The 16883-nt window shown below is 40.6% G+C and overlaps 1 protein-coding gene across 1 annotated transcript in view; it reads right to left on the bottom strand.

Annotated features, from left to right (window-relative positions):
• The window catches only part of KCTD8 (potassium channel tetramerization domain containing 8), a 253797-nt gene extending 251967 nt beyond the window's left edge, over nucleotides 1–1830 (bottom strand). The window contains exon 1 of the mRNA XM_025922035.2: nucleotides 421–1830. Within this exon, the coding sequence (XP_025777820.1) occupies nucleotides 421–1381 (961 nt within the window). The 5' untranslated portion in view covers nucleotides 1382–1830. The remainder of the gene's footprint in view (nucleotides 1–420) is intronic.
• Nucleotides 1831–16883: the final 15053 nt, after the last annotated feature.

The raw sequence follows: 16883 nt of genomic DNA, 5'->3' as shown, positions 1-16883 counted from the left end.
ATGCTAAACTGCCCTCTGGAGGGACCCCGCTGAGACCCACATAAGTTAACCCCCAGGAATTCCGCGGAAGCAGAGAGAGGGGTGAGGACTCGGGCACACAGCTTTGTGCTGCGTGTCTTCTTCCCGCCTTCCGCAGAAGGGCGCCCAGCTCCTCCGGGAGCAGGGCAAGGGGAGAGGGCGCCATCACTAAAGTTAAGAAAAAGGAATGCTTGGGTACTGCGTGTTCCGGAGTTGGTGGAGACGGGACTCAAAAGAGACGAAACCGTAAGTTGTGCTTACAAGGGAAAGCCCTTCGCACTTACTAGCTAACCAGCCCCCGCCGGGGACACCTGCCAGGTCCGGGTTCCAGCCCGGCTCAAACGCTCCGCGGGTCGACGAAGGGGCGGGGAGAAGTAGGAAACGCGGACACTGGGAACTTACGGAAGAAGATGTACTCAGTGTAGCTGCTCCAGATCTTGTCGTCGCGGTACTGGTTGACGAAGGCGGCGGTGCCCGAGGAGTTACACGCCACCATGTGGAAGCCAGCCTCGGACAGGCGATCGAACGCCTGCTCCAAGTAGGTGAACTTGAGGTAGAAGCGGGACGTGTACTTCTCGGGCGGCCGGTCTGGGTCGCGGCTCTCGTTGAGCGTGTCCCCGAAGACCTCCTTGGCCAGCGCGATGCGCCCGCACACCATGATGCGCGCCACACGCCGGAACTTGGCGTCCGCCTGGTTGTCGCGCACCGTGGTGTAGGAGCCGCGGTAGCCGAGCGTGAGGAAGCCCGAGCGCTTGTCCGGCGCGGCGCCGCCGCCGCCGCCGCCGTGCGCTCCTGGGCCCGAGGGCGCGGCTGCCGCTGCCCCACGCAGCAACAGCGCGTCGCTGCTGCCCTGGGAGACGTTGTCCTCCAGGTCGCTCTGGCAGCCCTCGTCGTTGAGTGAGTTCTGCTTGGTGACCTTGGGCGACAGCAGCTTGACCAGGTCGGTGAGCTGGAAGTACTCGGCCTCGCGCAGGAGCCGCTCCTTCTCGGGAAAGTGCTCCGGCAGCGCGAGCTGCTTGTCCCGCAGATAATCCAGCACGTACCTGAAGAGGAAGCCGTCCCGGTCGATGAAGAAGCGCGCCCGGCTGTCTCTGGGCAGCTCTCCCCGGCGTCGGGCGCCGCCCCGGGGGCTGGAGGGCGAGAACATACTGGCCAGAGTGCTGTCCGGGACGCTGAGCAGCGTCGAGTGCTTGGTCACATAGACCTGACCTCCCACGTTCAGCTCCACCACCTCGGGGAAGGGAGAGGGCACGCAGGGCCCCGGGGCGGCGGCTGCAGACGCGCCCGGCGAGCTGGACGAGGAGACCATCTCGCTAATGGGCAGGATGGTGCTGCCGCCGCTGCCCGTGTCCTTCAACGCCATGGTCCCCCCGCCGCCGGCCAAGTGACACGGGAGAGCAGCACTTTCTCCTTCCCGAAGCCCGCGCCTTGCACCCCCGGCAGCCCTCGGCCTCGGCGTGCGCCTGGTGCGCCCTCGGGCCGGGCGGCACGTTCCTTCGGCCGGGGCGTCCCCGTTCAGGGCTCGGGGCAGCGGCGGCGGCGGCGGCGCCCAGGATCCATCGGGGGAGCGAAGCGCGCGGGAGAGGAGCTCCGGGGCGCCGCGGCGGCGGTGGAGGCGCGAGGAGGAGCGGCTGCTCCTTTGGGGTGACGGCGGGGAAGTGTGAGGGAGACTTGCGAGAGGCTCTTAGGCAGCCGCTCGGCTCCTCGCGGGGAGGGCTGGAGGAGGGGCCGGAGCAAAGAAAACTCGCCGCCCTAGCAGCTTGCGAGCGCGCAGCGAGCCCCGGGCGCGGATGGTGGCGCTAACTACTCCTCGCAGCCCGGGGAGGCGGCGCTGACGTCAAGCTCCGGACTGGGACCCGAGCCACAGCTGTCATTTAAAGAGATAGGCGCCAGCCGCTGGCTGCGGGGCTCCGACGCTAGGGGGCGGGGGCCGAGCTTGGAGGAGAGGCTACTTGGCAGCCAGCGGGGAAGAGCGCGCGGGGAACAGAAAACACAACGGGGGGGGGGGGGGGGGGGCACAACGGGAAGGACAGCATCTCTCCTTCATTCGTTTCGTTCCGTCCGTCCATCCGTCCCTCCCTCCTTCCTTCTCTTCCTTCTCCACCTTACTTCCTTACCTTCTTCGCCCCTGTTCACCCAGTAAAACTAGTTGGGGGCGGGGGGGGGGTGCTTTTTGGTTTTTGTTTTTGTTTTGTTTTTGTTTTTGTTTTTACTCCGTTTAGGTGGAAAGTGGAGTGAGGAGCGGTGGGCGTCAGGGGCAGGGCGGGAAGGTTTGTATTACAGCAAAACTGAGAGGCTTCTAATCTGAAATTACTACAAATGTTGGCGTGCAAGCAGTGAGTGCAAAGACTGCGTGGCTGTGAATCTCTTGAGGGGCTCTTGCCATAGTTTTTGAAGTGAAGGGCGAAATGCCCAAACCTCTATTACGATCAGTTGTCATGATTGCATATTTAACTGCATGCGCTACATATAACTGAAGAATCTTTAATATCTGATTTCAGGTCACAAAACTAATAAAGGATTGTATGTAATGTGACTTCTCTTCTTTCATCTTTTCGATATTTGATTCATAGTAAATGCTTAATAAATGTTTATGGAGGAAAAGACGAAAACACGGAGAAAAGTTACTCTGTTCTAATCTCGATCAGTCCCTTCATTAATCTCTCCATTTTCCACGGGGCAAGAAAAATGGCTTGTTTTATTAGTTTTCTAATAGGCCACAAAATGAAAATTATATGAATTTAAGTTTACCTTAATTTCCACTTGTATATAGCACAGGGACAGTCTGCAAGGTCAGCATTATTTGTGATAAAGAGTTAGGATAGAAATGCAAATGAGAACTCTCCTTTCTTGTGGCTATCCACTTGGGGCATCCTTTTATGTACGAAAACATTAAAAAATCATTGATTTATGAAGTACAAAAGTGAAAAGAGTATACTGTGGCACAAAGTAGTTTGCTTCAATCATTATTATAATAATATTACAGATAAACTTTATCCATTAATAGATAAAATAATGTACAAACTTTAATGTTTTTTAAAAAAATTCTAAATGCCTATTTAGGATTCCTTCTCTGAATCCACCAAAAAAAAAAAAAAAAACAGTACTGGATGTGAGATAAGAGTACCAACTTCAAATTTTTATAAATAATACATTATTCTTTAGAATGTTATGAACAATGTTTAATTCATTGATCCCTCTAAGCCCCGTCCGCAGAAAATGTTGTATCAGTTTTGAAGTTAGGTTACCTGAGACTGAGAGAACCTAGTGGACCAATGAAAGAATGCAACATATCTTCCAAAAGACTGAGACTGAAAACCTGGGTTTAAGATAGGCATCTTCATGCAAACTTCTTATTCAAGACCATTTCCCCCAAAATTTATAAACTGATCAAATTAAGAAGTAGAATTGATTTTCACCTTATTCATTTAAAAGCTAACAGCGCAAAGCATTTGGAATTTAAAATAATAGTTCCTGGAAAATGAATTAATAGAATCTTCATAACCTTTATAGATGAATAAATAATAATGCCTCAAACCACTACTAATGAAGCCCATTTATCATGAGGGAAACGTCCCTCATGATAAGTATGGTACAGACTATAGAATCTCAATGAGGTGGACATATGATACATATGCATATTTATCTATGAATATGAGGTCTCCAATATTATCCGGTTATAATCCATTTAAATTTTTTAATTACATAAAATATTCTTCTAAAATAAAATGGTGTAGAATTTATACTCTAAATGAATCACCTTAGAATTCTTAATGAAATACATTGTGTGATACATTGCTTCTTAAAATAATTCCTTCGATGTTGATTGAACATTTCTCTTTAATCCCTTCTCTCCCCATACTCCTCTTGACTCTCACTCCTTCCCATAACTAAACCCTACAACCAAACACCAAACTGAACAAACCTCAAGTCCAGAATGTCTGTCTTTCTTCTTTCTTTCTTTCTTTCTTTCTTTCTTTCTTTCTTTCTCTTTCTTTCTTTCTTTCTTTCTTTCTCTTTCTTTCTTTTTTCTTTTCTTTCTTTTTCTTTCTTTCTTTCTTTCTCTTTCTTCCTAGAAACGCCTTTCCTTTTCTACCAGTTCCCCAACCTTTTCCCCCTGTTTACCTCTTCCCTGAGGTCTCAGCTTAAATAGTACTTTTCCTAGAAATCTTCAGCTTCTTACCAAAACAGGTGTTCCCATAGCACTCTGTGCTTACACATGGGCAAGGTTTATCACACTGGTATGTCATTGTCTCTCATTAGATTGTAAGTATGGCATACGACCATATGCACTATTCTGTCCCCAACATGGTGCCTACCCCATAAGAGAGAGAAAATCTCTATTTGTTGAGTGTTTACTACACATAAATATACTCACATTTGATGAACGTATTTATATGGAACAGTGGATGACAAAGCATCAAATCTGTGCTAGACACTGGGCTATACAATGAGTTTGCAGAGATGAGTAAGACTTGGTTCTTCAAAATTCTAATTAGGAAGAGTGAGAACAGAATCTGATCAAAACAAACTCAATCTAAAAGTGAAGGGAAAACAAGAAAGAGATCTACATATTAGAACAATTGTTTTGATGAGCTCAGCAATCAACACCAAGTACTATACAGGTGTACCTCATTTTATTGCACTTCAAAGAAAGATACTGCGATTCTTTAAAATTGAAGGTTTGTGGCCACCCTGCATTGAGCAAATCTATCAGCACTATTTTTTTCCAATTGCATTTATTCACTCTGTATCTCTGTGTCACATTTTGGTAATTCTCACAAAATTTCAAACTTTTTCATTATTATTATATTTGTTATGGTGATCTGTGATCAGTGATCATTTATGTACTATTATAGTTGTTTGGGGGGTTTCACAAACCATACCCAAGCAAAAATGATAAACACTATGTGTTCTGAATGCTCCACAGACCAGCCACTCCCCCATCTCTCTTCCTTTCCTCAAACCTCCCTATTTCCCAAGACACAACAATATTGAAATTAGGCCAGTTAATAATCCTACAATGGCTTCTAAGTGTTCATGTGAGGAAGAGTCCCACGTGTTTCACTTCAAATCAAAAGCTACAAATAATGAAGCTTAGTGAGGAAAGCATGTTGAAAGTGGAGGTAGGCTAAACACTAGGACTCTTGTGCCAAACAATTAGCCAAGTTGTGAATGCAAAGGAAAAGTTCTTGAAGGACATTAAAAGTGCTACACCAGTGAACACATGAATGACAGGAAAGTGGAACAATCTTATTACTAATATGGAGAAAGTTTGAGTGGTCTGGATAAAAGATCCAACCAGCCATAACATTCCCTTAAGCCAAAGCCTAATCCAGAGCAAGGCCCTCCCTCTCTTCAATTCTGTGAAGGCTGAAAGAAGTGAGAAGGCTGCAGAAGAAAAGTTGGAAGCCAGCAGAGGGTGGTTCATGCAATTTAAGGAAAAAGGCTGCCTCCATAAAATAAAAGTGTAAGGTAAAGCCACAAGTGCTGATGTAGAAGCTGTAGCAAGTTATCCAGAAGATTAGCTAAAATAATTCAGGAAGCGGCTATTTTCAACGGAAACTGCAGATTTTCATTGGAGACAAAACAGCCTTATACTGGAAATTGCCATCTAAAACTTCCATAGCTAGAAAAGAGAAGTCAGTGCCTGGCTTCAAAGCTTCAAAGGGCAGGATGGCTCTCTTGATAGGGGCCAATACAGCCGGTGACTTTAAATTGAAGCCAATGCTCATTTACCATTACGGAAATCCTAGGGCCCTTAAGAATTACACTAAATCTACTCTGTCTGTGCTCTATAAGTGGAACAACAAAGCCTGGATGATAGCACATCCGTTTACAACATGGTTTACTGAATATTTTAAGCCCATTGTTGAGACCTGCTCAGAAGAAAAGATTCTTTTCGAAATATGATTGCTCATTGACAATGCACCTGGTCAGCCAAGAACTCTGATGAAGATGTACAATGACATTAATGTTGTTTTCATGCCTGCTAAATCATTTTGACTTCCAAGTCTTATTATTGAAGAAATACCTTTTGTTAAGGCTTTTGCTGCCACAGATAGTAATTCCTCTGATGGATCTTAGCAAAGTAAAATTGGAAACCTTCTGGAAAAGATTCAGGATTCTAGATGCCATTAAGAACATTCACGACTCATGGGAAGAGATCAAAATATCAACATTAACAGGAGTTTGGAAGAATTTGACTCTGAGCCTCATGAATGACCATGAGGGGTTCAAGACTTCGGTGAAGGGAGTAAATGCAGATGTAGTGGAAATAGCAAGAGAACTAGAATGAGAAGTGGAACCTGAATGAGAAAGGATGAAATCCTGCCATTTGCAACAATGTGGATGGAGCTGGAGGGTATTATGCTAAGTGAAATAATTCAGTTAGAGAAAGACAGATATATGTTGTCACTCATATGTGGAATTTGAGAAACTTAAGGGAATACCATGGGGGAAGGAAAGGGGAAAAATAGTTTCAGACAGAAAAATAGTTTCAAACATAAAAGAGTCTCAAATACAGAGACCAAACTGAGGGTTTAAGGGGGGCAGGGGGAAGGGGAAAATGGGTGATAGGCTTTGAGGGGGGTACTTGATGGGATGAGAACTGGGTGTTATATGTAAGTGATGAATCACGGGAATCTACTCCCCAAACCAAGAGCATACTGTATATACTGTTATGTTAGGTCACTTGACAGTAAATTATATTTAGGGGGAAAAAAGGTGACAAGAGGATAAAAAGAAGTGGAGCCTGAAGATAGGACTGAATTCTTACAATCTCATCATACAATTTCAACAGATGAGGTGTTGCTTCTTATAAGCGAGCAAAAAAAAAAAAAAAAAAAAAAAACAAAAAAAAAAAAAAAGTGGTTTCTTGAGATGGAATCTACTCCTGGCGAAGATGCTGTGAAGATTGTTGAAATGGTAACAAAGAACTTACTGTATTACATAAACTTATTGATAAAGCAGCAGCAGGATTTGAGGAGATTTGACTCCAATTCTGAAAGCCCTACTGTAGGTAAAATACTATCAAAGAACATTCATTGCATGCTACAGAGAAATCGTTCATAGGAGGAAGTCAATCCAAATGCAAGCTTCATTGTTGTCTTATTTTAAGAAATTGTCACAGCCACCCTAGCCATCAGCAACCGCCACCCTCATCAGTTATCAGGAATCACCATAGAGGTAAGACCTTGCACCAACAAAAAGATTATGACTTGTTGAAAGCTTAGGTGATGGTTAACTTTTTTTTTTAGCAATAAGGTATTTTTAATTAAAGCATATACATTGTGGAGTTTTTTTAGACAAGATGTTATTATACACTTAACAGACTAAAGTGTAGTATAAACACAACCTTTACATGCACTGAAGCAATGAACACTGAGGTATGCCTGTAATCAAAACCGTCTTGCTCAATATCACAGACACCAGTAATGCTCCCTATGCCAACTGGACATAAGGACCAAAAGATGGGTCCTTACGATCTTCTGTTGCTGTGCAAAAATAAAACAGCAAACTTCTCTGACTAGAAACTACACTAGATCACTTCACATATATAGCACATTTTAAAATAACATGGTCAAGGAGTGCCTGGGTGGCTCAGTTGGAAAAGAGGCTGACTTTGGCTCAAGTCATGATCTTGTAGTCCATGCGTTCGAGCCCCGTGTCCCCATGTCTGGCTCTGTGCAGACAGCTCAGAGCCTGGAGCCTGCTTCAGATTCTGTGTCTCCCTCTTTCTCTGCCCCTCCCCTGCTCATGCTCTGTCTCTCTTTCTCTCTCAAAAATAAATCAACACTTTTTAAAACATTTAAATAACATATCCAAAATTGTGTCTCTAAAAGCACAGCACACTAACAAAAAAAAATATATTGAGTCCAGATTATAACAAATTAATTTGTTTTTTAAAACAAAAAAATATATCTTGGTTAGGCTGGGATTTACTTAAAGCCAGGTTTCTTCTTTGATAGGGGAAGAAGAACACAGAAGATAACAATGAAATCCAAAGTCAGGACAAACTGGATTAAAATCTAAATTTGTTTTGTGCTAGCTTTTTGATTTGATCAAGTTACTTAACCTCTCTAAACTTCAGTTTTTTTCATGGATACAGTGGAAATAATAAGGATCACAGACTTCGTACTGTGTATCCAGTCACAGACCCATTGAGGTTTAATGGAGTTAACCATATTTATTTTGTCTGTTTCACACCATTGTTCTGAGGGTGAGCAGAGCCACATCCTAACTAGATGTATCTGAGATCCCAAGCAGATATATTATGATTAGATATGATTATAGTAGCTCTGCTTTCCTTTCAATTATCTTACCTATAGGGCCTGAGGTAACATAGTCCTACCATCTTGAAGATCCCTACACTACCCCCCAGCATGTCCTTCCCTGTCTATATCCATTCTGGTCCTCTCTCTTGCTGTACTTTATCATCCCAGATACTTATATAATTTTATTATTTAATTTACCTTGGTTCTTTTCTTTAAAAAAATTTGTTCCGTCATTTGACTATGATCAAGGCTTGTATCCAAGCTCAATTGCACTTCTAATTTTCAGGAACCTTCCTGGTACCTGTTTTTCCTAGTCAAGGCAGTTGAAAGTTTTATCAAATTAGCAAAGAAACAAAGCTCAAGTGTTTGTAATTCTAAGCAAAAATCCTGAGATTCTTTCCTGTACCAGGAGCTTTGCAGTTAGAGCAGTGTGTTGTCCTATAAAACTATGTCAACCACATATGTAATTTTAAAATTTTTTAGTAGCCGCATTAAAACAGTAAAAATGAAATAGGTGAAATTATTTTAATGATGTCATTTATTTAGCCTACTGTACCCAAAATGTTATCATTTCCACGTTATCAATAAAAAATTTAATGATGACATAGTTTACATTTTTTCCAAACTAGGTTTTCAAAACATGCTATGTATTTTACACTTATAACACACCTCAGTTTGTACTAGTCTGTATTTCATGTGCTTAAAAGCCATATATGGCCAGTGGCTACTATGTTGCACAGCACAGCTCTGCAGCATTTGTGATTCTAATACCTACTTGCTTTGAAGATTAGGTAAGATAACATATCTTTTAAATGATTTCCTTACAGGACTTGTAAAAGGAGGAGGCTGGAGCTCATCACATAAGTGGAATCACTGACACATAGATTGGGGATTTTGAGGCATCTCTCCATCCAGAAGAAGAAGGAGAAGAAGAAGGAAAAGTTATAGAAAGAAAAATGAAAATAATATATACTCTACCAGTGGAAGAATTTTGGTTTCCCTTTAAAACCTGTCATAATACCCCTACATGGTGAAATTTGGGCACATTTTGCTACACACATCCCTCTTATGAAAAGGAAGCCAATAGGGGCACCTGAGTGGCTCGGTCGGTTAAGCATCCGACTTAGACTCAGGCCACGATTTCATGGTTTGTGGGTTTGAGCTGGCGTTGGGCTCCATGCTGACAGCTCAGAACCTGGAGCCTGCTTCAGATTCTGTGTCTCCCTCTCTCTCTGCCTCTCCCCATCTTGCACTCTGTTTCTGTCTCTGTCTCTGCCTCTGTCTCTCTCTCTCTCTCTCTAAAAAGTAAATAAGCATTAAAAAATAAAAAATAAAAAAAAAAAAAAGGAAGCCACTCCAAGGGCCAATGACCACCTGCAAGGTCAAAAGCAAAAGGTTTGCTGCTAGATCAGGGTCAACATTGGTAGGAACAAGACTGAATATTAGATGGGAAGGACCATCTTCAAATTCAACAATTGCTATAGAATCTGGGGAAAGTTGGAAAACTGAGTATAAAAAGTAATTTACTCAAAGTCTCGTATATCAGTTTTCAGAATTTCAATGATGTTATGAAATGAAAAACTTTGTAAATGAGGTATTTGGAAAGCTCGAAGTATAGGTGTTTGATGGACATGTTATATAGCATATTCCGGCAATTTAAATATCTTACCATAATGTGATATGAATTCTAATTCTATATTATAAATTTTATAGAAGCACAATTAAAAGTTAGGGTGACATGTAAAATTCCATGAAATTAAATACCCAAAGAAATTAATGAAAGTTTTTATAGATTACGGTTCAACATATCTAAGCACTTAGTATAGTGTCTAGCACGTAAAAAGTGATCAATAGTTGTTTGTGAATAAAATCATTTGTAAACAATTTTCAGATTAACTTATATGAGGTAAAGGTCATGTTTTCAGAGGTGGCTATATAATTAATACATCGAATGTGTGTGGAATGTATGCATTGGTAGTAGTTTAGCAACAGATGGTCTAGTATTTCATCTTGCTGAACTAGCTGTCTCCTTGAAACATAGCTTAATTCCCCAAAGCCTGAGGCAAATGGCAAAATAATTCCCCATAACCTTAGGACATTCTGGATAAAAAAAATTAGGCTCTAAAGTTGGGATAATATTCTGATCCAGGATGGATTCTATACCCTTTAAGATAACATAAACCAGGAGTCTATAACTAGAGATATTATGTGCATAATATAAGTTTTATCAATTCTGTGCTTCAATTAAACAGAAAAAAAGTCTCACCGATTAGAAGATACTAAAATATAAGGCAGGACAATGTTGATTTCTTATAACTATTCAGATTTTACCTTGGAATTGCCCCCAAATTACAAACTTTCCTTAAATTTATTATGTTGACCAGTAACTGACTACTTATTAACTGGTGAGTTTGACTCCGTTATCAAAAATTTAACCACAGCAGGAATTCAATCATTTCCTATACTTTTTAACTTTTTGTCCTACTTACTAGTTTTGTCAAAAAGATTAGTTAGGTAGTGACTATAAGGCACTTGATGCTTCTCAAAGGAAGAGATAATGGATCCAAACTAGGATTATTGCATGTATTATCCTTCCCCTGCCATTTTATCTCCAGTGGGAACACAGGGTGAGTTGGATTTGCAACATTAGTCCTACAGTCTAAGGTTGGCAGTTAGAAAAAAACTTGATAACTTCCTCAAATCTAAAAAGAAATAATTAAACATTTAAAATAAATGTTCCCAGGTAATCTACTATTATAAAATTATAAATGTATAGTGTGGATGGGAATGCTGATAGTTTCATATAATAAAATATAGTATATATGTATTTACAAGTGAAATCAACTCTCCCATCATTAGTTTTTTTTAAAAGGATGACTGAACATTTGTCAAATGACTGTGGTCTTTGGTAAAGGTTAATTGAGCCTGAGACAGTACATTCAACAGCTGACAGGTCAGGCTGAACTATATGAAGTAGCCAAGTTTGTAACAACTGTTGAAAGATGGCAATCTTAGAGGAAAAGAAGGAAGGATGGCAGAATAGTCAGAGGACCCTAGGCTTGCCTCATCCCTCAAGCAAGGCTGGATAAATATCAAATAATTCTGAACTCCAAAGAGACCCATCTGAAGACTGACAGAATAAACTGCACAACTAGAGGGAGAGAAGAGGCTATATTGTGGAAGGTAGGAGGTATGGAGATGTGATTTGGGGAAGAAAAGGATGGGGGTGCTACAGAGGGGAGGGAGCTCTGATCAGGGAGAGAGGGGAGAGAGAGAGAGAGCAGTGCACAGGGGCTCACATAAGAAAAAGACTTCCCCAAAGCCATTGACAGGGAAAACTAGAGTGGCTGATTATCATGAGTTTTTACGACCAGTGGAATTCAAAGACCGGTTTTAGAAGTCCACACTGTGGCAGGTGTTGAGCCCAGAAGCTGCTGCAGTGCTCCTGTGGAGAAGGACTGCAGACAGAGCAACTAAGAATCCCCTGGGATGCACTGGGAGACAGTGTTATCCCTTCTTGGAAGGCATCTGGGAGAGATAGCATTGCCTTTCAGGGGACAAAACAGCCTGAAGGCTCCATTTCACTCCCCTGCCTTGTAAGCATAGGGACAGAGATACCTGCTGAGGGTGGCCAACCTGCTTTCTGAACACCTGCTTTTTGCTGCACTTTAATCCACACTCCAAGCTCCTGTGCATTGGTGCAACTGTCCTTCTGGACCAGCCCCAAACCAGATATATTTTTTTTTTACAAATATGATCCTGAGATCATATTTACTTTACATTACCCACCTAATACTGGATTAGAGAAAGGAAAATCTCATAAAGTTCAGTAGGACTGAATGAAGAGGAAAACAAAGAGAGCTGATTTGAATACCAATTGTGTCAGGAACCAAGCTAGATGCTTAGCTTTCAAACTTTATCCTCCTTTAACCCCTGAAATTGCTGCCCCTGTTTTACAGATGAGAAAACTGAGCTTCTCTGAAGCTCTTTAACTTGTCATAGATCACCCATCTAGCAATAAAAATACAGAGCCTGGTGCAAACTCATATCTAACTCCAAATCTGATTGTCTTTCTCCTCTCTTAGTAATTTCCAAACTTTTCTGATTATTTGCTCTTGTAATAATTCATCTCCATACCCAATATGTAAAGTTCCAATTGTTCTAAAACATTGAAAAAATATGAATACATTTTTTAAACTACCAAATCTGTAAGAAGTAGGAATAGAAGTCAAGCCATTTCACCATGTTGTTATTGTTTACTCAGTTTGCATTATTAGAATCATCTTTAATCTACACTCTTCTTTGCGTAAATCTTGCAGTCAATTGTCTATTTTGTGAATGTGGGTTTGGTTCAATCTAAATAGCTAAGAATGCACTTAAGCAAATGAATGTAGAGGGGTACCCACTCCCCTCAGGAAGTTGACATTCTGCCTGAATGAGGGCGTCTTTCTCAATCAGCATTTTAAATATATATTAGAAAGGCTTTCAACAATAACCAAATTATGGAAAGCGCCCAAATGTCCATCAATTGACAAATGGATAAAGATGTGATATACAAAATGGAATATTACTTGGGGATCAAAAAAGAATGAAATCTTGCCATTTGCAACAAAGTGGATGGAACTAGAATGTATTATGCAAAGCTAAATAAGTCAGTCTGACAAAGATAAATATCATATGATCTCACTCGTATGTGGAATTTAAAAAACAAAACATATGAATAAAAGGGAAAGGAAGCAAAAATAAGAAAAAAAAAAAAAACGGAGAGGGAGGCAAACCATAAGGACTCCTAAATACAGAAAACAAAATGAAGGTTGCTGGAGGGGTGTGAGGTGGGGGAGGGGCTAAATGGCTGATGGGTATTAAGGAGAGCATTTGTTGGGATGAGCACTGGGTGTTCTACGTAAGTGAGGAATCACTAAATTCTACTCCTGAAACCATTATTATACCATACGTTAACTAAATTGGATTTAAATAAAATTAAATATATATAGTTGATAATTTGATCTTCTAATTGAAAAAAAATACCAAACTGGGTTTTATTTTTTTTCAATATATGAAATTTATTGTCAAATTGGTTTCCATACAACAACCAGTGCTCATCCCAAAAGGTGCCCTCCTCAATACCCATCACCCACCCTCCCCTCCCTCCCACCCCCCATCAACCCTCAGTTTGTTCTCAGTTTTTAAGAGTCTCTTATGCTTTGGCTCTCTCCCACCCTAACCTCTTTTTTTTCCTTTCCCTCCCCCATGGGTTTCTGTTAAGTTTCTCAGGATGCACATAAGAGTGAAAGCATATGGATCTGTCTTTCTCTGTATGGCTTATTTCACTTAGCATCACACTCTCCAGTTCCATCCACGTTGCTACAAAGGGCCATATTTCATTCTTTCTCATTGCTGTGTAGTACTCCATTGTGTATATAAACCACAAGTTCTTTATCCATTCATCAGTTGATGGACATTTAGGCTCTTTCCATAATTTGGCTATTGTTGAGAGTGCTGCTATAAACATTGGGGTACAAGTGCCCCTATGCATCAGTACTCCTGTATCCCTTGGGCAAATTCCTAGCAGTGCTATTGCTGGGTCATAGGGTAGGTCTATTTTTAATTTTTTGAGGAACCTCCACACTGTTTTCCAGAGTGGCTGCAACCAATTTGCATTCCCACCAACAGTGCAAGAGGGTTCCTGCTTCTCCACATCCTCTCCAGCATCTATAGTCTCCTGATTTGTTCATTTTGGCCACTCTGACTGGCGTGAGGTGATATCTGAGTGTGGTTTTGATTTGTATTTCCCTGATGAGGAGCAACGTTGGATAAAAAGCTTCTGCACAGCAAAGGAAACAGCCAACAAAACTAAAAGGCAAGCAACGGAATGGGAAAAGATATTTGCAAATAACATATCGGACAAAGGGCTAGTATCCAAAATCTATAAAGAGCTCACCAAACTCCACACCCAAAAAACAAATAACCCAGTGAAGAAATGGGCAGAAAACATGAATAGACGCTTCTCTAAAGAAGACATTCGGATGGCCAACAGGCACATGAAAAGATGCCAAACTAGATTTTAAACCAAAGACTGTAACAAGAGATGAATAAGGGGACTATATCATAATAAAGGGGTCTGTCCAACAAGAAGATCTAACAATTATAAATATGTATGCCTCCAACTTGGACCACACAAATATATAAAACAACTGATAACAAACATAAAGAAATTCATTGATAATAATGCAATAATAGTAGGGAACGTTAATGCCCCACTCACAGCAGGCAGGTCATTTAAGCAGAAAATCAACAAGGAAACAATGGCTTTGAATGACACACTGGACTAGATGGACTTAACAGATATATTCAAAACATTTCATCCTAAAGCAACAGAATACACATTCTTTTCAAGTACATATGGGACATTCTCCAGAATAGATCACATACTGGGTCACAAACCAGGCCTCAACAAATACAAAATGATTGAGATCATATCATGCATATTTTCAGAACACGGTACTATGAAACTTGAAGTCAACCACAAGAAAAAAATTGGAAAGACCACAAATACATTGAGGTTAAAGTATATCCTACTGGGGCACCTGGGTGGCTTGTCCATAAAGTGTCCACCTTTAGCTCAGATCATAATCTTGCTGCTCATGAGTTCAAGCCCTGCATTGGGCTCTGTGCTGACAGCTCGGAGCCTGTAGTTTGCTTTGGATTCTGTGTCTCCTTCTCTCTCTCCTCTTCCCCTGCTCACAGTCTGTCTCCCTCTCTCTTTCAAAAATAAATAAACATTAAAAAAAATTTAAAAACCAAACAAAAAGTACATCATACTAAAAAATCAGTGGGTTAGCCAGGAAAGTAAAGAAGAAATTAAAAAAATGCCTGGAAAAAAATGAAAATAAAAATATGATGGCTCAGAACCTTTGGGATGTAGTAAAAGTAGTCACAAGAGGGATGTATATAATAATATAGGCCTACTTCAAGAAGTAAGAAAATATCTCAAATACATATCCTAACCTTAAACCTAAAGGAGCTAGAAAAAGAACAACAAATTAAGCCTAAATACAGCAGAAGAAGGAAAACAATAATGATCAGAGCAGAAATAAATGATATAGAAACAAACAAAAAATCCAGTAGAACATAACAATGAAACTAAGATGTGATTCTTTGAAAGGATTAATAAAACTGATAAACCTGTAGTCAGATTTATCAAAAAGAAAAGAGAAAGTTCTCAAACAAATAAAATCACAAATTAGAGTGGAGAGACCACAACCAACACCACAGAAATATAAACAATTATAACAGTATAATATGGAAAAAAATATAGCCAACAAACTGGGAAATGTGGAATAAATGAATAAATCCCTAGAAATACACAAACCATGAAAACTGAAACAAGAAGAAATAGAAAATTTGGACAGACCAATAATCAGCAGAGAAATTAAATCAGTGATCAAAAATGTCCCAAGAAACAAAAGTCCAAAGCCAGATGGCTCCCCAGGGGAACTCTACCAAATATATATTTTTTTAATTTGTTTGTTTTTTGTAATGTTTATTTATTTTTGAGAGGGAGAGACAGAGACAGAAACAGAGCATAAGCGGGAGAGGGACAAAGAGAGAGGCAGACAAATAATCTAAAGCAGTCTCCAGGCTCCAAACTGTCCGCAAAGAGACTGACACGGGACCCCAACACATGAACTGCAGGATCATGACCTGAGCCAGTCAGATGCTTAACCAACAGCTCCACTCAGGTGGCCCTCTACCAAACATTTAAATACGGGTTAATACCTATTCTTCTCAAACTGCTCCCAATAAATAAAAATGTAAAGAAAATTTCCAAACTCATTCTACAAGGTCAGCATTACCTTGATTCCAAAACCAGACAAAGACCCCACTAAAAAAGAGAATTATAGGCCAGTATTGCTGATGAAAATGGATGCAAAAATCCTCAACAAAACAGCCAACTAAATCCAACATTACAATAAAAGAATCATTCACCATGATCAAGTGGGATTTATTCCTGGGCTGCAAGGATGGTTCAATACTCTCAAATTAATCAGTGTGATACAACACACTAATAAAATAAAGGATAATATCCATATGATCAACTCAATAGATGCAGGAAAAGCATTTGACAAAATACAGCACTCATTCTTGATAAAAACTGTCAACCAAGTAGCGACAGAGAGAATATACCTGAACATCATAAAGGCCATATACAAAAGACCCACTGCTGATATCATCCTCAATGGTGAAAAAACAGTTTTTCCACCATGGTCAGAAAGAAGATAGGGATTCCACTCTCACTACTTTTATTTAACATAGTGCTAGAAGTCTTAGCCTCAGCAATCAGACAACAAAAAGAAATAAAAGGCATCCAAATCAGAAAGGAAGAAGTCAAATTTTCACTATTCACAGATGACATGATACACTATATAGAAAACCTGAAGGACTTCACCAAAAAATTGCTAGAAGTGATACACAAATTCAGTAAAGTCACAGGCTAGAAAATCAATGTTCAGAAATCTGTTGCATTTCTATACACCAATAATGAAGCAGCAGAAAGAGAAATCAATAAATCGATCCATTTTATAATTG

This window comes from Puma concolor, chromosome B1 (genome assembly GCF_028749965.1).
Source record: "Puma concolor isolate L17-30 chromosome B1, mPumCon1.1.hap2, whole genome shotgun sequence".
NCBI classification, from domain to species: Eukaryota; Metazoa; Chordata; class Mammalia; order Carnivora; family Felidae; genus Puma; species Puma concolor.
Note: the sequence above shows the minus strand (reverse complement) of the source record. Positions and strands in the feature narration are given on the sequence as shown.